The sequence below is a fragment of the Trachinotus anak genome, unplaced genomic scaffold, assembly GCF_046630095.1.
Source record: "Trachinotus anak isolate AG129_WGS33_773 ecotype Australia unplaced genomic scaffold, CSIRO_AGI_Tana_v1 ptg000021l, whole genome shotgun sequence".
NCBI lineage: Eukaryota > Metazoa > Chordata > Actinopteri > Carangiformes > Carangidae > Trachinotus > Trachinotus anak.
In genome coordinates this window covers 19,190,982-19,214,626 of record NW_027273872.1, presented here as the reverse complement: position 1 = coordinate 19,214,626, position 23,645 = coordinate 19,190,982, and the positions used below count along the sequence as shown (strand labels likewise).

The window sequence follows — 23,645 nt, the reverse complement described above, 5'->3', positions numbered from 1 at the left end:
TTTTGAACCCTCTAAAGTCCTGGAGCCATAGTCATAGTCCATAGTCCATAGTCAGAATGGCCATCAGGCCTAAGTAAGAGTAACAGAAGCCCTAAAGATAGCCCCAAAGCACTGCCCTCTCCCTGTTTTGGTTGTGCAATGGCAAATGTACTTCCTTTGTGCTGTAAGTCAAGCCTTTTATCCAGGAGATTTCCCAGATACCCACTGGCAGACAGAATTGCATAGTGAAAACGAGACTTATAGGGAACCAGTCTAAATGCCAGTGGTATCATTATTCTATAGTCATTATTTAGTGCCATCAACATTTACTTCATAATGATAAGTTAAAGCAAAAAAACTTTAAAATTTTACTTTTTGAGAATTGTACAACCTAACAATGACAAAAGTTCAATTTCAGAGTCAATCTATATGTTAACTACAAAGATCTGATTAAAAAGAGGGACTGTTGATTCGAGGTGTGCATATTCAATTTACTTTGAGGCCCGGTGACAGTTCATTTCCATAGATTAATCTTGTAATAGACAGGTGCCATTATCAAGACAATGACCGAAGAGAGGGACTTTCATTTGTTCTCAAACACATTAACTCTCTTAACACAGGATAAGTAAAGGTAGAGTACATAAATGTGTTGTTGTTCAGCGCATATTAGGTATGAACAGAATTTGTTAAACAGATTACTTTTAATATTTATTACATAAAGCAAGGTAAATGACTAGATAGCTGATCAATTTTTTTTTTTCCCAGTTGGCTTAGTGGACTATCCTGGACTTAAGACCTCATTTATTAACTTGTTTAGACTTGAATGTCTTTTGACCTTACAAAAGTTACTGTCCAACTCCAAACTTGCTGTCCAATAAAGGCCAAATGTGGTGTTGTTAATACAGAGTAGGAGGTGAGATGGAAAGGTAAAACACTTACATTGCCCATGTACTCAGACAGAAGGTCCTGAAGAGCCTGGCGCACAGAATTGCATTCAGCCACGATGCGCTCCCTGCGGTCATCACGTGTGCAAGAGGAGTCGGCCATGAGGGCAGCACCACTGATAATGCTCTCAAGGCGCTCCTCCAGGGAGGGACGGAAACGCTCCTCACTAAACGCCAGAGGGTCCACGATGATTTGTTTCTGTAAAGAAAGGAGCAGATGAGGAAATTTCACATGAGAAAAGTGCAAAAAGTCATCATGATCACTGATGTCTCCCTCTCCAAGCTCAAAGAGAGAAATCTGCCAGGCAAGGGGAGGGCAGCTTTGTGAGACTGACAGGCCGGCTGGACAACCTAAAGGAAGGATTGTGCCAAGGTGTCTTTTTTATGTCTGTAGGCCAATAACTTGATTCGGAAACCACTATCACAGTGGCCACATCTATAGATAACATAGATAACAAATTATTTTCTTCAATTAAAAAATATAAACAGTAAAAGACTACGACTTTACTCTAAAATTAAGTATCTTGAGGAAAAAAGTTGTAGGAGGGACAATATGAACATATTTTCACAGTCTTTTCTGTAATGAAGCAAAAAATGGAAAACTGAAATTGCTATCTCAGATGAACAACAGCATGAAAACAGGAAATAGGAACATTTCTGAATCCAAACTCTATGATCAGAAAATCGTGGAAAATGCAATACCGAGCCTTCTAAGATTCCTCTGTTAAATTGAAAGCCTTACATAGTGTACATACTCAACTGAAAATGACATTCAAAAGCATACCAGGCTTTTCTAAATTATATATAGACCCCTTTGTGTTTTTTTGCTACCTTTAGTTTGAGTCACCGAAGTGTTATAGTAACCCACTCTGCTCTCTTTTATATCTGCAGGATGAGAGAGAACACTTAAATGTCTGATTTCACAGGGGCAGGCCTGCTGTGAGAGGCAACTAGTTGACATGCTGGAGAGGTACTGCAGAGAGTTAAGGTATCACCATGATTCTTGTGGCATCGAAACAAAGGAAAGACAACTCCTCCAATGACAAAATGAACTCTGCGCTTCTGCAGATGCCTTACTGCTACAAAACATTCAACAATTCAGCTCTTAGAATTGTGGTTTATTAGGCAGCCGCCCTCTGTCACAGCCCCCTCCATTCCGTCTCATCTGACCTCCTCTGCTCCTCTGCTTGCGTGTCATATCACCATGGCAACAGGCACATGAGAGAGACACACAGAGGAGGAAACGGGGAGGGGGAGAGAGAGAGAGAGAGAGAGAGAGAGAGAGAGAGAGAGAGAGAGAGAGAGAGAGAGAGAGAGAGAGAGAGAGAGAGAGAGAGAGAGAGAGAGAGAGAGAGAGAGAGAGAGAGAGAGAGAGAGAGAGAGAGAGAGAGAGAGAGAGAGAGAGAGAGAGAGAGGTGGGGGGGTTGACTCATGCTAATTTTGCATTGCACTTGAAATTGGGCATCAGAAGGGAGCTAGTCTGAAAAAGGTCTGTAGAGTTTTTTCAGGAGTGAATGACTGCATGGCTACCCATTAAATAAGCTCTGATGTAATAGATCTGAGACACATTGTTGCCACACTTTTGTGTACATTAATCATTTGGCATACCATCTATCATTAAAGAGAAATGCTTTTATAGCTTTAAACAATTTAACATAAATTTCCACAAATGTAATCCAGTCCCTTCCTGAACACAAAAACTTCAACATTAGAAACAAGGCACTAACAATGACATCAAGTGCACAGAGTTTCTCTTAGTTTTGCCATCAGTCTAGCATTCCCCTAAAATTACAAATTTGTTGAAAGCAGAAGTGGCATGGTTTTATATACACAGTAAGAGTAATGCTTTAAGTGCCACATTTGCTACTTAAAAGGCTTAGCTTAAGTAAATTTTTCATTAGTCTTGCTGAGAGCTACTGACTCAGATGGAGATTCTAAAGTTGGGCCAAAGGATTTTGCTAACAGAAACAGCATACTGACAGACTAACATGTTTAACTCTGTGATGCCTATTTTACACTGCCATTTTGACCAGGTCTCACTTGAAAGACATCATGTATTTCAAGAGACCTCCTGGTTACGGTAAATACAAGTTAAATAAAATACCAAAATATTATTTTTTTCCAGTTGTATAGGTAACAACACTTCAAATCAGAGCCAAGAACAAAATTTAAAAAGTCTATGTTTTAATCTGAGTAGGCACATCGTACCAGTCAGTAGAGGCAGATTGTTGATATGGAGCTTGTGCCAGCATTATTCATTAACTGCAAGGCAACGCTGTTGACTATTGCCAAACAGCCTGACAACTTAAGCCCCTTTTGCAGTACACAAAAACCTGCTAACACCCACTAACATCTGGCTTTTGTCATTAACATGAAAGTGTACAATCAGCATTAACTCCCAGGTGACTCCGAAGTAGTTATGGGTATTTTTCAGCACCAACTCCAATGGGCAGTGATGTCAATTTTTGCCCCTTTTCCATGCTGTGAGAGTGCTGCAGCCCGAAAATAAGTAAACACACAATCACCAACTGGAGCATCTCATATGAAGGCTATGGCACACAGGACCACCAACGATGCGATGCAACGGAATTATTTTACCAGTCTTCCAGCAGCTCTCTTTTTGAATATGTGAGGACATTCCCTCCCCTGCATCTGTGTGTATGCTCTGTAACTGGTGTAAAAAAGGTATTACAGTACATCAGATTTAACAAAACTTTAATACCTAAACTACTTTTCACCATTTCAACACATGACAAAGTAGAGTCATCTGAAAGAGCCTGCTGGATGTGATGTGTAATCTCTGCATGCCAGGTAAACTCAGCACCTGCAGCAGTAATCGTCGAGTCATGAGTTGCAAGCCCCCTCGTTCATTTGAATGGAACCAGTCCTTCAGCACAGCAGGAGTGCCATTGTGGGTGGCCCCAGCAAAACAACACATGGTGGTCCTGCACAGAAGTTGGACCATGCTCAACTTTTGCTGCAATTTTTGGATTACTTTATAACATGGATGCCATATTTTTGCTGTTTACCTTGCGATCTTTGCAACAAAACATAAAAAGTTGCCAACATGATGACTTTCCAGAATTGTAAAATCCTTTCTTTGAGTGTTAAAAACCAGTGTGGAGCCTTTTGTGGCGTGTTAAACCTTTAAGCACATTAATCCACTGTGACTGGACTTCCTGGATTGTATTTTTAATACAAAGCAGTTTTTGGTCTGATCCCTCCTTACACAGTGCTACTTGCTACATGACTAAACAACTGATGAACAGAAGATGAGTTCTGTAATAGCAGAGTTGTGCAAAAGGGAGGACACAATGGGAACCTGTGTTTCTGCGTAGCTTATTGAACAAGATTCAATTATTCACTGTGGATATGTTCACTGTCTTTGGGAGCTGTCTGAAAATGAACAGTCTCCTGTAAATACAAAAGGTGATTTGAAAGTCTGACAGTCAGTGGCAAGGGAAGAAAAATAAAATCACATAATCATCTTTGCATTTATCACCACAGGCAGCATTAAGATGATTAGCTCAATGTTTTATCCTGCTGTTTTCCTGATGTTGTTTCATGTCAATATTATAATGACTAATGTCATTTTTATATACCTTTTAGTTATACATTTTCAATTAATATTAATCAATCTTTTATTAAACCATGTCTTAAAAATCTCTGAGGTTAAATCTGAATGCAGCTCCATAACAGCTATAGGAATAATTAGAGATCCAGAGGACAAAGAATAGAGAAATTAATTAAGAAGAAAATAAAACAAAAACTGTCAATTGTAGATTTAAGGAAGATGCTGGATATAGTTTGAGTAAACACTGGATTACACAAACTGACTTTCAGAAATATAAAAGTTTTAAGCACAAATACATGAGGACCATGCATCTTCCACCTCCCCAAATCAAAATATTGAGGAAATATTTCAGTATGCCATTTTTCTAATAACTATTTAAAATATATTTCAGCTGTTCTTTAGAACCAACCAACCAACCTAGAAATAGTACAACAAAGCTCAGATGCAACAAGCATAGAAGGGGTTAATCTTTGTTTATCTAAACTCACGTCAAGTTATTCACAAGATGCATATATAAGTTCAGCCTAACATACGTTTCTTTCTGAAAGCTAGAGTAAATCTCCTCCATCTGACATAGAGATAGTAGCAAATCAAGGAATGAAGTAGGAGTGACTCATGAACATATTCTATGTACCCTAAAGCCATGTCCCAATTTGTCCACATATCTCATCCTAATTTCCACCTCGACCCCAAGCCCTTCAAGGGTTTTGGTCATTTTATGATTCAGTTGGCTTAGCTCTATGAACTAAAAATCTAACTTAACTATACCCTTTCCAAACAGGCCCTTATCCATTTGTTAATAAATATTTTGGAATATACATTTGGAACTGAGCCTTACTGTTGTTGGACAAATAGGATCTTCAAGTTTATGTTTTTAATTGATCTGGCAGATACCTGGACGTGCTGTGATTTGTAAACGACTCATCTGACTTACATCAAAATTGTTGAGGGCATAGGCGAGCTCTCCACCTCCTGCTGGCTGACTGAGTGCTGAGTCTTCAGTGGCAGTGGCCTGGGCGGCGTTGGAGATGCCAGAGACCGCATTCTGCAGCTGCTTGTAGATCAGGTCACGGTTAGCCTTGTAGGCTGCCACGTCAGGGTGCTGCAGGCAAGCACGGGACGCTGTGTACAGCATGGGGATGTTCCTCTGTAGAACCCCACGAGCAGCAGCCATTTGGTCTTTGTGGTGGACATCCTTTAGTTCCTAGCATAATGAGATAAAAAAGAAAGAAGAAAAGGACAGAAAGTCAAGGGTTAAACTGGGAGATGGAATACCTAAAGAGGGCGGGGTGGTACTGTACTTTAGATTCAAAATGGGCCTGTCATGCCCTTATGGAGACACTAAGTGTGACAGAGTTTGTTCTGGATGACCCAGATTTATTTCTGTCCCCTGCGGTAACACAACACAGTCATAATCAGGCCATTATAATATGCCTTTGCAATTTAATGCGTTGCTATTCAGACCTCAGCATTATATTGCAATTACATCTTTATAGGAGGGAGGAGAGGAGATAGTGATCACTGGCATAGATTTATAGCGTTAAAAAAACCTGCTTGCACATACAAAATGAAAGCCTCTCCTTCAAATGGAACCACTCCCAAGGCTTTTTACCTCCACTGCTTGAGACATGCTCTGAGAAAAAAAAAAAACAGTCTTTAAGCCCTATTACTTCCTGCATTCACTTTGCTTAAACACATTTTACTATCCATAAAAAAGAGCAATTACAAGTAAAAGTAATTTGCTCACAAAATCATCAGTGATCACTTTGGCAAGTTTTCCTTTTTAGGAGGGGAAATATGGAGAACAAGAACTGTCTTGTCTTCGGGTGGATTTTGCACTTAGAGATGTTAGTTAAGTGCTTTTGAAGCATGAATCTGGTACTCATCACTGCTTTAATTTTTTTTACTTGATGCAATTACATCATTCAACTTTTTTTCTAGTATGATGGGCCAGCTGCAAAAATCTTACTATATTTATTATCTAACTTCAGTGTATGAATCAAATCGGTATAGTGGTATAAACAGTTAAATAAAAACTTATGGGGTTGCAGCCAAACAGTGCGTCAGTGGTGCATTAGTAGTGAAAGCTGATGTGAAAATCTTCGAACTAACTAACATTAAGTAAAAATTATACACTCCTGAGGTATTGTCAGATAAATTTCCACCACAAAGTTGTATTAAAAGGATTGTGCATGGATAGTAAGTCAGAATTTGACCCACAAGAGGCTGAGCAATGGACATTTTCAACTCTCATCTTCATTTTCACTTCCAAATAAGCAATCTTAATGTTTTTTATAATTTAGATATATTACATAGAGATCGATAGAGAAATGCCAAAATGTTATAAATTTGTTCTCTGAACTGATGATGTTGGTAAGAGTGTAATGGCACAAAGGATGTATAATCTCAAAACACTCTACACTAAGATTTCTTCATTTTCAGTAATAAGCAGATGTATCCATCTCCTGCATCTGTACCATGAACCTTATGAAGTTGTTTCACAGGGAAGATGAATCATGAAATGGACTTCACCGTTACAACATGTAGTGGAGAAAAACAATGTAGGTGCCATTTCTTATCGCACGGAAATGGGTTTTGTCACATTTTTGTCAAGCCTTTATGGTCTTGCACACCTAGTCCACTTCACTGCAACTGGTAATTGATTGTTCATGCCCAGATTATTCATGCTTACTGCAGCTTTCTGTCCAGCTAAAGCATGAGGCACTCTTCTTCATGTTTACTTCCTGCCTTTGTTTTACTTAACATTTGCTATGCAATTTGAATAGCATGTTTTTCATGATTGAAAAGACCACTAACACCCATTCAGGTACCGATAACCTCCCAGCCCAACTAAATCCACAAGACTCCTCTGCTCCCAAAATCTGTCCATGTCTCTCGTTTTTTGCAAACCAGTGCATTACCTGCTGTCTCTTAGCAGCCATGATGTTCAACTTGTCCACCTCTGGTTTCAAGGCCTTATACTGGATTCCCAGGTCCTGCTCTGTTCCTGCATTACGCACTTTCATCAGATTGTCTTCCACCTGAGCAAGGTAGATGGAAAAGGTTAAATACTTTAAAGTACAGTATTTCACTGCAAGTTAGAAAATTTCAGCAAACTTATTGATCAGTTTGGACAATTCGAACCTACTGAAAACATCAAGATTTCAAAGGGCAATTTTAGCTGTAGCTAGTTAAAATCACATTTCCCATGCTCACTCCCATGGTCAGTGAGCAATTCCTGATCATACCATGGCAAAGTACAATTTACAATTTACAAATCAGTCTTGACCCAGAAATACATTATCCCATATCTTTCTGGACATTATTAGACAACTCCTGTAAACTTTCACTACCGGATGAAGTGGATTACTCCAACTCATGTAAATGCTTGAATAAAATTTAAACCTAAATGTGTTTATCAATAATATCAGGCTGTGCTATATCTAAATAGAGGCTGTGCATTTTCAGTGCTTAAAATAAGCAATCAGTTGGTCAGAGTGCTCCTGATATAGCAGAGAAAGTATAGCTGTTTTATTGAATGGAAAAATGTATTTTTCTGTAATTATAATAGCTTATAAAGTATATTTGTAATATACAATATGCAGAAAAATCTAACAATCTCACCAGTTTAAGCTGCAGTAGAAGTTTGTAGACATCAGACATGTCTGCCAGCACCAACAGATGTGTGACCGCCGACAGGAGGGCTCTGGCAGCGCGAACCATATTGCCCCTCTTCACAGAAGAGCAGGGGTCTTCTGCAAATTCTCCAGAAGCAAGGCGCATTGAATCACCTGAGAATGAGTGACAAAACATCTGCTATAACTCTAAGGTTTAAACTGAATCCTAAAACGAAAACAACTGTTTTGAACCACTATGAACTAGATTTCATAATGCTGCAATGTGCATTTGATCCCTGATCCCATGTCTGAACAGGGAACAGTTTTCCCATCTTTTGCTATGAAAAAAAGAACGATTATCATTTAATTACCTTTTAACATTTTGATTACCAAAGCACATGTCTCACCAACAAGTTATGATATGAAAATGAGACAAACACAAAGTCAATGTGTTGCAAAAATCACATAAATTAAATGGTTTCCAATGCTATTAACTGCCTTCCTCTGTTATCTTTTAGGTCTTCATGTTCACTAATTTACTGGTTTTATCACTATTACTGGTAGTAGCAATATTGGCCTAGAGTAGCAGTTGTGGAAGTAGAAGTAGCAAAATTAATGGGAGTGGTGGTGGTAGCAGTAGCAGCAGCAGTTGTAAAAGCAGTGTACAGGAGTCAACAGCAGATGTCTGAGAGCAGTCACTGTGCGTTACTGGCTACAAGTGTAGTGCGTCAGAAGTCTGTATTTGAAATGAAGAGGAGGCAACAGTCTGATGCGCCTTCTTGACTAGGGTCAACATATGTCACACAGAGCGAGACAGACACACACACAGACACCCACACTTGTCAGGTGTCCTGTAATAATTTCTGCTTGCAAACTGACATGCACACACAGTCCTCAAAAAAAAGAGGTCAAAGCCACGACAAAAGGCTTACTGTCCGGATTGTCCAGCACCATGCTTTGTCCTACATTGGCTGGGCCTGCACAGTTGACTGGGCACACAAATAGACTTTGTAGGCTTACATTATGAACAATCTGTTTATTTCAAAAGTTTATTTCAGTGGAGGCACAGCCAAAGTCAATCTCTAAAAAATTATTACTGTGGCTGCATTACAGCTCCAAAGCCAACAAAAAGACAAGTACTTATCTTGTCCACTTCCCTATGATCTGGTTCACCTTCATAGAGACTGAAGGAAAAAAAAATCATAAAAGATGACAAGCAGCAACATGACCAATTTTCTGACACAGATGAAGTGTGCTCTGGGAAAAAGACGTCTGAAAATTAATTTACCAGCAGTTTATTCTAAGTTAGTTGATACCATCTTGCTAAATACTTTTTCGATGACAACCATGTATTTGGAGAGCAGCTCTATTTTTCTGGCACCACTGCTTAGAAAAATGTGCTTTCATAGACAGTGTACTTCTTCTTCTGCCCAATGCATACCGGGACTGACGCCAGCCACCTTGACCCTAAACAGGGTAAGCAGTTTAGATAATCATGGATGGTTTCAACAGTAGGTTGCCAATACAGATGTAACATAATACTGTGGTGTGGTATTTTATGAAACAAATAGGCACCACTGAAAAATGCATCGCAACATCAACAAAATCTTTTAAAGTGGCTATGTGAGCAGTGTGGAGTTAGTGCTGTAAATTGTTTTTTTTGGGTTGTTTTTTCCCAGAAAGCATCAGTGTACTCTCACTCCGAGATAACGAGCAAGCTGCATTTAGACACAAAGTGAAGTGACTTCTTGGCCTAGACCTCTGGAATGTTTTCAAAGACTGAGTTGTGGCCACAAGCAGTCATTGAGTTCCCAAACTGACTGAACAAGAGTCGACTGTATGTGTGACAACTCAGACAGACTGATTTCCAAACTCATCAGGAACTTCATTTTCTCTCTTTTTTTTTTTTTTTTTTTTTTTTACTTCAAACCATCTCCTTTCTGCCCCTGTCACTTTGCATTCAGTGAGTCATGCAACTCAGAATAACTACATGTTTTCACTCGAGCTGAAGCATTTTCAGCTCAAGCAGATATGTCTTTGCTGTAATTTGCATTGTCTAGAGCATCCATCCTTCTATATTCAACTCTATCCATAGACTTTGTGTGCATGTCTCCTCATTATCTTAGCATCTTAAAATCCAACTGAACATCAGCATTTATCATATTTGCTTAGATTTATGTCCAGTAGATGAATCCAACCAAGTTCAGACATTTGTGCTTAAAAAATAACCTAACAACAGACAGTGCCTCATTGACCTCTCAGGTTGAAAGTTTGAAGTTTGCATCACCTCTATACACACCCAGCATCACTGCTGGGTGATGCTGGATTTCCAGGGGATGTTAAATTACTCTTTAAGCTTCATGACAACATCCTGTTCCTGGTGATCATTCACAACTTATTTAGTCCATTACTGGTCGATGCAATATGTCTTTTTTGTATACTGATCAGTGAGGCTGATCAGTATAAGTTTAAGTTAAAGCTGCAAAGCTATAGGCTCAACTGGACTGAGAAATGTCAGTGTCTGAGCTTAGTAAACGAAACATCAATAACAAGCCATCATAGACCCCTCTCTTTGGAGTATGTAAACTGACAACCTGTGAAGCGCCCACCTTGCTAATGTCATAATTCCAGACACTTGACATATTCAAGTCTCTGAAATTATCAAGCCATTAGCCTAAAACACAAAGATATTCACTTTACTCATATATGACAAAGAAATAAAGCAGCAAACCCAACTGTGAATGTTTGGTGTTTTTGCTTGAAATATGGCTGAAATTGTTAATCATTAATCAGAATAGAAGCAGATTCATTTTCTGTCCATAGACTAATTGTTTCAGCTGTACAACAGACCAATAGAGAAAACCACAAAATCTTCAGAATAATGATGTAAATTATGCTATGTTATTTGTACTGGGAAATTCAATTTCAATTCAATTTTATTTGTATAGCGCCAAATCATAATATACATTATCTCAAGGCACTTTACAGGGTAAGGTCAAGACCTTACTTTGTTAAAGTTGAAATGACTTCAGAGCAATAATAAAAATAGTTTATTACTTATTTTGTTATAAGCCAGCTATTCCAGTTAAAAAACTGTATTTGCAAAAGCACATTTGGAGATTAACTTCAAATTCAGTGAAGCTCCGTTTGGTTAAAAAAAAAATGGGATAGACAAAATTTGCACTAACAAATCTGTTGAAAAAAGATCTCACAGAATCTAAACGTTTTACCCTGACAGAGCGCTAAAGCAGTTTGCGCAAATGATCGGCAACACAGGCTCAAACACAGTCTGCACCTTCAGGCTGTTATTCCCCCCTGTGAACAAAATCAATAAGGCCATTTTCAAGGGGCAGATAGTGATCAGTGCTCCTTTAATAAACTTCCATCCATCTAATGCTCACCTGCGGCCCACCTAGTGCATGATGAAATGATTAAAATGTATATCACACAATAAGCCTCCAAAACAGCAGGACAACAAAGACGCAAGACAGGGAGAGAAGGGCAAGATGAAGGGAACAAGGACAAGTGCCGACTGAAATGGTTCAGTAGAGAAAATCTTTAGCATGGTAAAAAATGTCTTCTGTAGTGTCGTCTATGGTAAACAAAATATATTTTTAAAATATTTACAAAATAGGTTAATTGTAGCATCCACTACATTTGAAATAATTTGAGAAAAAAAAAACTTGGTCCACTAGCCAATCCTCAGGAATAGTTATTCTTAATGATCATGTCAGAAATGTTCCTCCTGCTTTAAACAGCTGGTGGGCCACAGCTGGTTGAAAAAAATGTTTTCTGAATCCAGTGGGGGTGGGTGGTGTTACCCTACTCAATGGCTGTATTATCAGTCTGGGCACGCTCCACTGAGCAGCATGGCATAGCTGACAGCCAGGCCTAGGCACCAGCTAACAACAGTCACTGAATTCCTGCCCAGTGACAGCTTACCACAACTACAGTAACATTCCTGGGCACTGAGCACAGCGCAGGGTATCTAGCGACATGTCATCTACCTCCCAACTACTCAGAGTAGAACTTGAGGAGGGGGCATATAGCTCACTGGGCATCTGGGGAAGAGACAGTGACACAGATGTCGTTTCACTAAGTGATAACAGCCACCCTCAAGTCATAGCCAACTGGGCTCTGGTCTCCTAGTGTGTCAGAAGAGGGTCAGATATCCAGAGCAAAACGGAATAAATGAAACTTACAAGTGTGGTTGTTAGATGATGGAACCTGCTATGGGAAGACAAACGGTAATTTCTTTGGCTGGTGATTTGATGTAGGATTCCTGTTTCCAGAATTGTAGGAGGCATGAAATTGAATTGGAAATGGGACTGTGGTTGGATATAGCCATTTAAATACATCTGACATCACTGACATCTGCACACTTTTTTTGCCTTTATCCCTGAAGTACTTGCACTCCCCTGTTCTGATCTCAGTGGCAACAAATAAAAAGGAAATCATTTTGATTATAAAGAGGAAACAACACATATGCACACGTTGTTGGATACCTTGTTTGCCACTTCTGCTGTGCAATGATGGTGGTAACACACTAAGCAATCCAGCAGATAACCTTTTCCACAGAATGCCAGACAAATCTCCACTACCACCATGCCCCCTCAATAATCCACACAGACAAGACGAGCCTCCTGGTGTTTGATGATTCACTTTTGATTTTGTCATCATCATTATAGACAACTTCAGTTGCAGAGGCTACAAACTAACATGTTCTACAAGCAGGCACAAAGATCCGCAGAGGGCCCATTTTTGCCACTGTACTGAGCAGGGTAACACAGGTAAATCAAGCTGACGGGTTTCTGCTGCTGACAGGGGTTGATCAAAGGTACACCGCTCAAACTAAAGGTTGAGGGACGGTTTATATTATGATCAGGACTTTAGTGGAATTATACTGCAGCAGAGAGTGATATAGTTGTTCTCTCATTTGTGGTTGCCCGAAGGAGGAACGAGCTGCCAAATGCTGTCAGAGCAGGGGTGCCTCATTCTATTTTCAAGAACCTCTCGAAGATTCATCTCTTCCGAGAGCACCTCGTCCCAACATTTCTAACTAGCACTTACTACCCACTTTCAGTGAATTTCTTTACCTGATTTCCTTGGATTTCACCTCATTGAACAGATTTAGTATTTGTCCCTCACTTGTAAGTCACTTTAGATAAAAGCTGATGTGTATACTTCACTATAAATCAGGAAGAAACTTGTAAAACAAAAACGCTAACTAATTTTTCAACGGACAATATTTCTGAATTATTGCCCTGCCTTAATTTGTGGAATATTTTTCCTTTCTGAAGAAACAAAGAAGAGGGGAAATACTATTAAGAGTTAAGAAACAGTTAAGACTAAAATGAGTGCGGTTGGTGATGCTCAAGTCCAAACACACTGGGCTACAGGACCACATGCACTTCTAAGTGAAAACATGTTTAATTTGGATACACGTAGAAGGCAAGGCAATGACAATCTACAGAGTGACATGAATATGAACTGTCAGTCTGAGTTTAAATGAAAACTCTCTATTAATAGGATCCTGAAAACTCCACAGCAGAAGCAAATCTATCAGACTCAAAACATATTCTTATTTCATGGTCTTCCACTGGGGCAGATGATATGTACATAGTTTATGATTTATTTATCATCACTCCTATCTTAAGAACCACTCTGTACGAGCTAGAGACCACACACTGTTGCAATATGTATTTTCAATATACCTTGCTTGCGGACATCTTCCACAGCAGCAGTGAGCTCATCCTTAAGGAACTGACTTTCCTTCGCAATCTTTTCTCCTTTCTCCAGGAAGTTCTGGGTAGCCGTCTCTACTGATGCAGCCAAAACATGAGCCTTCTTGGAGCGTCCCTTCTTCTTGTTAGAGGGACCTTTGTTGCTGGAGTTTACCAAAGTAGTGACCTATGTATGGCACAGACACAAAATAACTCAATGTGACAGCTCATGTCAGAACCAGCTGCCTCAGGATAAATGTAGTTAGCAGATTACAGTTAGATTATACAGCTCCTTTTCACACATAAAAACTATGAAAATACTGCATTAGCTTTTAGTTATTTCTTATTGGAGGATTAGCATCCACCTATTGTGTTTTTATGTAGAATACAGAATATTCACAAAATATACAACAATCATAAATAGATGATAAACATTCAAATCATTGCATTTTCAAGCATTTTTTGTAACCTAGATCCTGAGCCTACTCCACTTATGAACATGTCCCATTATTCAAAATAAATCCACACTGTTTACATTACCTGGGTGACCAGGGGCTCCAGCAGCCTCTCCACTGCCAAAGTGCGGATCTCTAGACTCTTTGGGTCCCATTTAAAGTTGATGTTAGCTGTGTTAATGCTTGTCATGGTGTCTGGAATTCTGGGGGGTATGAAAGGGACAAAGTCAAGAAATAAAAAGTTAAAAATGATGACCACGGCTAAGTCTGCTTCATTCTTCAAATGCAATGATGATGAAACACAATTTAGACTGCATCAAACAAAACATATTTGCACTCCAAAACACTGAATATGTGTTGGACAGTTTTTGCTTTGCCAAGGAAGAAAAGCTACAATAAAAGATGCAGTGAGTAAAAAAATTATGTTTGCTTCCTAAATCAAGCTTCCTTTGTGATTTTCAGACTAGTCTCTAAAAGTTTGTGCAATAATCAAATATCAAGTGCCAGCAATGCCTCATCTCTCACAGAAAGACTGCCAAAGGCAGAGCACTGTAACACTGTGGCCCAATTTCAATTTCTCTTTTCAGGCAGTGACTGGAGCTCCATTGATTAGCTATCAAACATGGAGGGGCAGGGATAATCAGCAAGCCCTGAGGGCTGGGGGGCTTCAACTGAAAAGCTGGTCAGCTGTACTATGTACAATGTCATAACTAGCTATTAGCCTACACTGTCAAGAGGCTAAAATATATATTAAAAAAAAAAAAACACAACAAGAACATTTGAATGATGACTACCTAACATTACACTGAACTGTTATTTATCAGGGGGGGTGTACTTTCAATTTTGGCTACAAGAATCCTGAATAATGTTTGCATTTGGATGAGCCATACTTGTTATGATCTATGACAACTTTCCACTTTTAATCAAATAAGGGGAAAATGCCAGCCAGTATGGATGGGTGCAGACTGTCTGGGACATTTGAAACGCATTTTATCATGAACCAAAAACTTGCACACCACTCACTGAGGCTTTAACTTACAATTACTTATCATCCACTTTATCACTTCTACCTAATAAATAACTGCATTTAAAAACTGGGTGTGGTAAAAGAAGATTCATCGGCAAATATCTCAAAATCAGGACAAATGAAACCAAAACTATTTGCAAGGCTATATACCACTCAGGGTACTTGCGTGTGGTTTGGATGATATAACCCTTTAAACTAATATATTTGACACAAGAGAGAGCGGCAAGACAGATTATGTTGTGATTATCCAGGGAAAAAAAATCCAAAATAGTAAATATCAAATTTAACACAAATTGACTACTAGGAACAACAGGGCGGGTCCAACACCTGATCAGCTAGGTGCTAACAAATAACGTTAGGCGTAGTTCCACCTGTTGTAGCCAACTTTACCTAAATTACTGCAGCTGAAGTTACGTTAATTGAGATCCTAATAAGTAAATGATGCGGTTATGCGTACTTTCAACTCGGTGCTGGCAAAGTTAAACGATTTTCAATAGGCTTTTTCTTCGGTCACCGTTAACGTTTGAGCCAACTTAGCATGTTACCTGCTAACGTTCAGTATTCCAAACATGGCACCTTGCTAACGCTAATGCTAGCGGACACAACAAACATTAACGTTAGATCCGTTAGCCGGCTGTAACGCCGCAAAAACTTTATCTGTCATTTTAAAAGTCTGTCAAATTACTTATTCCAAGTAATAATGGCTTAAGCATGTGTACAAATAGAGTCGTTGGGTATCGCAATGAACTTACCGACAACGGTCCACTAGAAAAACCGGAGTTTAAAAGTTCAAAATGGAGGAATGAGAATTACGGAATTCCTTGCCTCAAAAGTTTTCCTCCCTTTTCCTCCCCTCGCTGACACAGTTCAGTCGTGATCCAAACCGCCGACTTTACAAGGCACTTCCCCTTGAAAAGTGTACAGAAAAGTAGTTACAAGTGTGTCTTAAAATGAGTATCGGCCGTCTGCTACCTGGAAAGTTTCGGTTGAGATTGTTTCGATGTCGCAGACTATTGCCCAACAATGGATGAAGCGGAGGGGGGGGAGGGGGGGGGGGGGGGGGGCTGGGGCGGTGACCGAGTTCCTGAACTTCCTGGCAGCGGGGCAGGGCGACCACAGGCCGCAGCAAGCCCGCACAACGAGGAGGTGTTTTGGGCGTGGCACTCACTGTGTGTGTCCATATATGGATTAATTATTGCTTCCATAAAACTAGTGCAGGAGCGGGCCCAGCTGAGGGACATTTTATCCTCTTATCAGTCAGTTAAGGGAACTACTCACCAGGGATGACAGTCATGTCATGTGGGATCCTGATGTTAAACCATGTGATTAAATTATGTAAATAATATATGTAAATAATAAAAGTATGTTTGTAAATTTAACATTATGGCCTTATCTGCACACCTTTGGTCCCCTTGTTATAGTCAAAAGTGAATATCTCATTTAATCCTGTAAGCAGCGATCTACCAAGTTTCTATCTATTGAGTTACCACCGGGAGAAGTGCCCAAAAAAACTAACCTTAGGTAATCTATCTATAACACAGAAACAGATAAAGCACCATATTGCCACCATGTAAATCATTTAATGGTTCGGGATTTTATTTATCTACTGCTATGGTGAAATTTAGTAGTGCTTTTATTTCTTCTCTTTAGTTTTAAAATTCTGTCCAGCTGCACCATGTCAAAACTTACCCCATTAAAAAACTGATTTAAGTTAAGAGATTCATTCAACAGATATCCACCTTTTATCTATTATTAAATGTTTTCAAATCATATGTGATGTGTAAACTTCAAAGTAGTTTTCCTTCAAATACAGTTATTACCCAGCATATTTGTCATAGTTTGCAAATGGTATGATTTTGGAGGTTGCTTTATTTTGTTGTCTTTTTAAAGTTTATCCTTACAGGATGAAGAATAGAGCCTTTTCAAACTGAAACAGGATTTCTGTCTATGTCAGTTTCAGATGTTGTTTCTGTTTTAAAACTACTACTACATTTTAAAACGACTTATTTAGTAGTTCACAGTCTATTTTCATTGCTACCGTATGGCCCAGTCTGTTCACTCTAGAGCAGCTTGGTTTCAAACCCTCTAAGAACTTACTGCATCCATCCTATGTATCAAAAATAAGACTATGGGTTTTAAAAAAGTTTGGGTCCAAATGTTGGATTATCAAATTCAAGTAACAGAAGACACCAGGGAAAGACAGTGCTCCAAAGTCAGCTGTTGCAGCATCAGGTGCAAACACAGTGAGCAGGTTGTAGCTTCAGTTTCTCATATTTTATTAATATATAATAAACATCCTTCTACAGCAGAGCTGGCATTTCATATGAATCTTTCATTCAGATAGCTAGAGAGGGCTTGCATATGTCACAAATTTTTACAATTTCAAGGTCAAGGAAGAGTATATAAGCTATAATCAGTATGCAGTAGGCTCACTTTTATGGGTTGTTGCAGCTGTGACTGATAGCACTGAGACATTTGATGAACATATTCAAGAGGTAAGTATTTTGGTTTGGGCTTAATGAAGTGTGAAAGCCATAAATAGATTATCTGAAGAGGCCAGGTGCCACCCCTCCCGCTTCATTTTTCCACCTTGCACGCACACACACACACACACACACACACACACACACACACACACACACACACAAAATGGATACAGTCTCTTTAAACACTGGTATCATGTTAACAAGTTTACCTCATGGTTGTTTATACTAACTAGGAAGACTGTGACAGGTGGTAATTTGGTTAAAGTCTTTACAGCCTGCATCCTTTCCTGCACCGTCCTGTTGGTGTGTGTGCTCTGTAAACCTCAGTGGCTGAGTATAATTCTATTAACAAAAGAGAAAATGTAATCAAATATGGATAAGTCAATGTAATCTGATAGGTCACATGATTCCAAATATATATAGAGAAGAATGCTGAAAAAAAGAGGAGACAGTCATCTGCAAGTCAAGGTTGTGACCAAAGAAAGCATTACAAGCAACAATAGTTGTTTTGTTCTGCAGCAAGTACAGCTAGCACACATCTATTTGTTGGCTGGAGTAGGTGTTAATTAAGAAGCTCCACCAGTGCAGCATGAATTACAGTCCTGAAGAGAATGAACTAACAAATGTACTCATGAAGCTCTTTAATGAAGGCCTCCGAATATAATTATCTTCTGGAACGACACTCCTGAATATTTTTTGCGGGATCATAATTTGCAAGGTGATTGTCTTCTCCGTAGAGTTTTAACCATGCCAAAACTGAGGGGTCACACATTAAATAGGCGTATGAAATTCCAGCAAAACACAGATATACCACTGAATGATCTTGTGTGTAAAATTAATTTCAGTCAAGAACAGAGGGGCCTGCCACATGCATAGTGCAGCAGAGATTTGTTTATCCAATTAATACTCTGTGGTGGAGAGGGATTAGATGTGGTGCAATGGTGTGCTTGAATGATGAATGTTTGTCCAAGTAACAGCTTGCTGAGAGGACAAGTTTGGGTGTCCTTGAACTTCATCTTTTTGTACCTGTTGGGCCCGACAAATGATAAGAGCACAGCATGCTATAAATAATTCCTTCTCATTATGAGGAAGTGCAAATGTTTCTCACACACTGAATGTATAATTGAGCAAATGCAAATCTGTAGTGTGTGGCACTAGTAAAACAGAAATGGTGGTGAATATTATAATATATTTTAGCATTTGAAATCACAGTTTTGGGTGTTATTTGTCCAAAATATGAAATATACATTATACTGTATATACATAATACATTAAATATAATATGCATGTGAATCAGCAGAGTTTTCTGCTGAGTAATTCTCTAGATTTGTTTTACATTTCTATTCAGGAAACACAATGTCTTATCGAAAGGCAGCCCTGGCACTGCTCCATGCTGATAAGCGTCTTCAGCGATTGTGTTACCATCTATTGTTTTGCAGACATGGAAGTTACTGTATGTTATAGCTTCCTGTCATATTAGTTACTCATCCTTTGACGTTGACTGGACTGGAAGCTCCCTCACTTTGGGAGGATTTTGTTCCCTGACATAAGGAACACAGCGACTTTCAGTCTGCCCACATTCACCTGACTCATCCTGACAGCTGTCCATGGATCTGCATGATGTCATCTGCAGGCTCTCCCTTCCTGAGTAAGACCTTGCATTTTGAGTATTAGAAATGAGTCTGGTGCAATGTAGGCGTCGCTCTTCCACAGCAACACCCGAGGGGTGGAGAGGAGAGTCAACAGACGAGGAACACAGATGATTTTCCTTGATAGCAGTCATTCGCTGTGACTTTCTTTCAGAGGTGAGAAGAAACATACATTATCACAGTGAAGCAACAAAAAGTCCCTTGGAAGGACATACCAGACATGTTTACAATGTGGAGATGGGACAGTGATGTAATGTTTCAGAAGGCAGTCTTGACATCTGATTGGACCACTGAGAAGGTTGCAGTTCCCATGACTCAAAAGCTGCTAACTCATTGCTGGCAGTCTGTTGAGCTCCACCTGCTGGTTTAGATTATGGCATCAATCTGATGCATAATGTTCTGGCGTAGCTGGTCTGTGCGGCACCTCTTCTTGGCTGTAGGAGAGGCAGGAAGTAGCTGAATAGAATGCTTCTGCCTGTTGCACGACCACTGAGTAACCTTTGATACTGAATCATTTGTGTAAGATGTTCTGCTTTGTACCAAGTGTAGCTTATGAAACTTAGATCTTTTTAGTCGGAGAGGGGTCTTCAAAGTCAGCCGAGTGTTTGATGCACAGCAAGAGTTCCTCTCATGGAGGTGATGTTGACATTTCAGGGGAACAGTGCTGCTGACAACAATATAACAAGCGCATATGATTAGCTGCATCTGCTCTCCCAGCAGCTCTTTATGTGATCATATTACCTCTGTTCCTGGATATGTTTCACAAATGGGAAGACAATGGCATGTTCATAATCATTTTTACACAATCAGTGATCACTGACTGAGATACAATTACCAGCAGACCACCAACTGCAAACACACTTGTCATTCACAGTACACACACTATTCCAGAAACCTTGTTTTATACTGAAACTCTCCTGGGAGCAACTGCCCCAATTTCTAGCCCACCATGTGGGATTCAGGCTAAAAGGAAGGTGAAGAATCTGGGGGAAGCCACAAAATGAAACATAATGCATTTCAGAGCTGTAATGAGTCACAGATTCAGACATTCTTCAAAGCGTTTTAACCAAACATACATTATGATACATACATACATAGATATTTTAGATATCTGTGTGCTCCAAAGATACAGTATACAGTGCTTGTTTGTACGTGTACAAGGTCACAATATCACCAGCACTGAAGTAGCTGAAGACAGCTTGTATGACATGAGACTAGGTGGCTTCAGTTTTTGTAAAAAGGAGCTTTGAGGACATCTGAACGCCACTGTCTATTTCCCCCAAGAATCTGTGACTTTTGGTACTGAAATAAATAAAGTCCAATAAAAATAGAATTAATAGAAGGATATGGGCAGGTAAAAAGTAAGACTTCTTTGAGGTTTGGAAACTAATTATGCATATAAAAGTACAACTGTAGCCTAAGGTTCCTAATTAGAAGACTACAAGGCAGCCTAAAAAAAACAATAACAGAACTAGTTATTTCTGGATCTGTTGTTGTTGCTTGTGACTTCTAATTATATAATAGTGGAAGAAGACATTGTCACCTATATAGAAAGTAGAACAATAAGAAGCTGATAATAAATCAGTGTCCATGTCTAAATTATTATTATTAAGTCAAAAACTGTAGTTGGTGGGATGTTTTCATATCCATGCCTGTATGACTACATGTGAAATCAAAGTAGGTTTTGAATATTCAGTGCAGGAAATATTAAAGCACATTTTTAATCATGTATGTATGTCACATTCTCAGTGTTAGTACCATTTGGTCAGACTTTAAACATAAGCTATTCACTGAACATGTCATGAGCCTATAGTAGGCGGACAGTCAGTGATACATTATGCTGCCCCTCCAAGTCAAGGTCTCCATAGGAAACAATAAAAGAAGTAGTCAGCTAATTTTACAACACTTTTCCCAGATAAATAGTAAGAATGACGCAGGCAGTCTTGTGGCAAATTGGAAATTGAACCCAGAATGTGATAGACACTACTTCCAAGAAGGGGAAATTACCTTTCAATATTAATGATGCCGAGAGCCATGACATCATCAGGACCTGACTGGGTCCATATGATCCATAGGAAGTGAACAGAATACCAGCTCCCCCTCATTTACGCCATATTTACTTTCATAAAAATGAATCATACCAACTACCACAGTCTAAGCCCGGGTCTCTGTTGAATGCAGCAGCTGAAGAAATTCAGTGAGCACATTCTCCCACTCTCCTCACAATTCAGATGATGTCTTGTTAAATTTTTTTTTGTTCCTTGTCTCTAGCTCAAGCATAACTGATACCCCCAAACATTTGTTTGTTTACTGGCCTGCTTAAAAAGTGCCTCCCACATTGTACTGTAAAATCAAATTCTCTCCAAATATAAGATATGCAATCACCTTCACAGAACCGCACGAGTCTTCTTCAGGCAGTGAAACAGCGGAAAAAGGGGGGAAGTAATGTTGTTATTTCTGTGTACTGGTCTGTGCCTTGTTTTTGATACAGTGCAAAGCATGGGTCATTGAAAGCATAAAATTCTCACACATCACAGAAAATGCAGCAAGGGAAAGCGATGCTCTGTTGGTCTGACATTAATTCTTTCCGATGTAAGGAGTCCTGGCAGAGAGGAAGTCACCAGCATCGTCGTTTGTTTGGAGTTTCCATCTTGAGGTGTTGTCAGTCATTTTCACCTGATGTGCTGCTCTGATTTGAATTGATAATGAGCTCTAGAAGTGAGTGAAAAGTTTTTAGCAGCACATGATAGAAGCAAAAGGCATCTTCCATCTTGAGGACCTTAAAATTCAGGAAGCATTTCTTGTGAAAATAGCTGTGTTTTGAATAATGAATACGAGATTGAGGAAAAGCTGATCCAGTGATATGCAAAAATCTTGTATGAAATAAAAAATACACAAACTACAAATGCAACTGAAGTGAATGTTTTACGTGCCTGCCATTTCCCAATATCAACATGGTAAACAGCAGTTTTCATTCGTCTCCAAGAAAACCTGAAGGGAATTCAGGGAAAATGTTGATCGTCAAAGTGCAATGGATAATTACCCATCAATTATCCAGATTGACATCCCTTATTCTCTCTGTAAATGCAATACCTGCAACTGAAAACATCACAGGTGAAAGCTGGAGCAGACACAGCAAGGCTGTGCTGCAGTTAAGTCCCCAACCAGCGACGCTTACTCGGTAGTGTCTGGTGGCTGTGGGCCTGTTTGCTGGTATCTCTGAGGAGTGAGATACAACATTGAAATACTGCTGGACCAGACAGCAATAAACGTCCAGTCGTTGCCAGGGTCCACCACAGTAAACAATCGCTGGGTATCTGTCAGCTGGATGTCTAATCAATCATGAGGATGTGTCCACTTTAATGCCCTGTCAAGAGAAGTTTATGGATTTCTATTTTGACACGTCAATGTTGCCAATAACAGGGAATCCCATGCGTCTATTATCAAAATTTCACGATATTTCATTGGAGGAGATAAATTGTGATGCAGCATGAAATCAATGGACAGATTTCTTAGGCTGGACATTTTCAATTCAGTGATTTTGAACACCAGATTGCCTTATCCAGCCACACAATCTAGGTAAATGTACAGTATCAGAAAAGCGGTATCAGTTCATTTTTGACATTTCTGCCTAAAATAATACTTAACCGAGTGATGATCAAAATAGCTGCCAAGTATCTGTCAGTTGGCTATGGATTTAACTCTGCTGCTAATGGTCACAGGTTTGATAAGTTATTCAGACACATTATGGCAAAATATTTAAAGAAAAAAGTCAAACAACCTGAAAAAGAAGATAGAGACATTTTACAAACAGGCTCTTCAGTTCAAAATACAAAAATTCAAACTGTGTTATTGTAGTAGTAGTAATATTGTGCTCAGTTTTCAAATTTAAACACAATTCAGATGTGTGGCATAGGTTGAATGCTGAGGTCCTAACACTGATAAACTGTAGAAATGTATCCAATAATGACGAGTGTTGTAAAGTGACATTTCAGTCAATGACCTTTCATTGAAAAGTCCTCTAATTACACATGGGTGTGCACAAACAGCCTGAACTGAAAGACAAGGATTTATGTCCAGAAAAAAAATGATCACACCCTGTCAGTTTACATTTTGTGTGACAGAGCTGACGTCCACTCTGTAGCAGCACATCCACAGCAGGATAAAGTACACGGCAGCGAAAACTAATCC

At 39.3% G+C, this 23,645-nt stretch overlaps 1 protein-coding gene across 1 annotated transcript in view; it reads right to left on the bottom strand.

Annotated features, from left to right (window-relative positions):
* Positions 1-16,341, bottom strand: part of ctnna1 (catenin (cadherin-associated protein), alpha 1) — a 76,391-nt gene extending 60,050 nt beyond the window's left edge. Inside the window, exons 1-7 of the mRNA XM_071458612.1 lie at positions 16,072-16,341; positions 14,378-14,495; positions 13,829-14,024; positions 8,122-8,288; positions 7,419-7,538; positions 5,432-5,701; positions 919-1,122 (exon numbers count right to left, since the gene is read on the bottom strand). Of these exons, the coding sequence (XP_071314713.1) occupies positions 919-1,122; positions 5,432-5,701; positions 7,419-7,538; positions 8,122-8,288; positions 13,829-14,024; positions 14,378-14,482 (1,062 nt within the window). The 5' untranslated portion in view covers positions 14,483-14,495; positions 16,072-16,341. The remainder of the gene's footprint in view (positions 1-918; positions 1,123-5,431; positions 5,702-7,418; positions 7,539-8,121; positions 8,289-13,828; positions 14,025-14,377; positions 14,496-16,071) is intronic.
* Between the last annotated feature and the right edge of the window lie 7,304 nt (positions 16,342-23,645).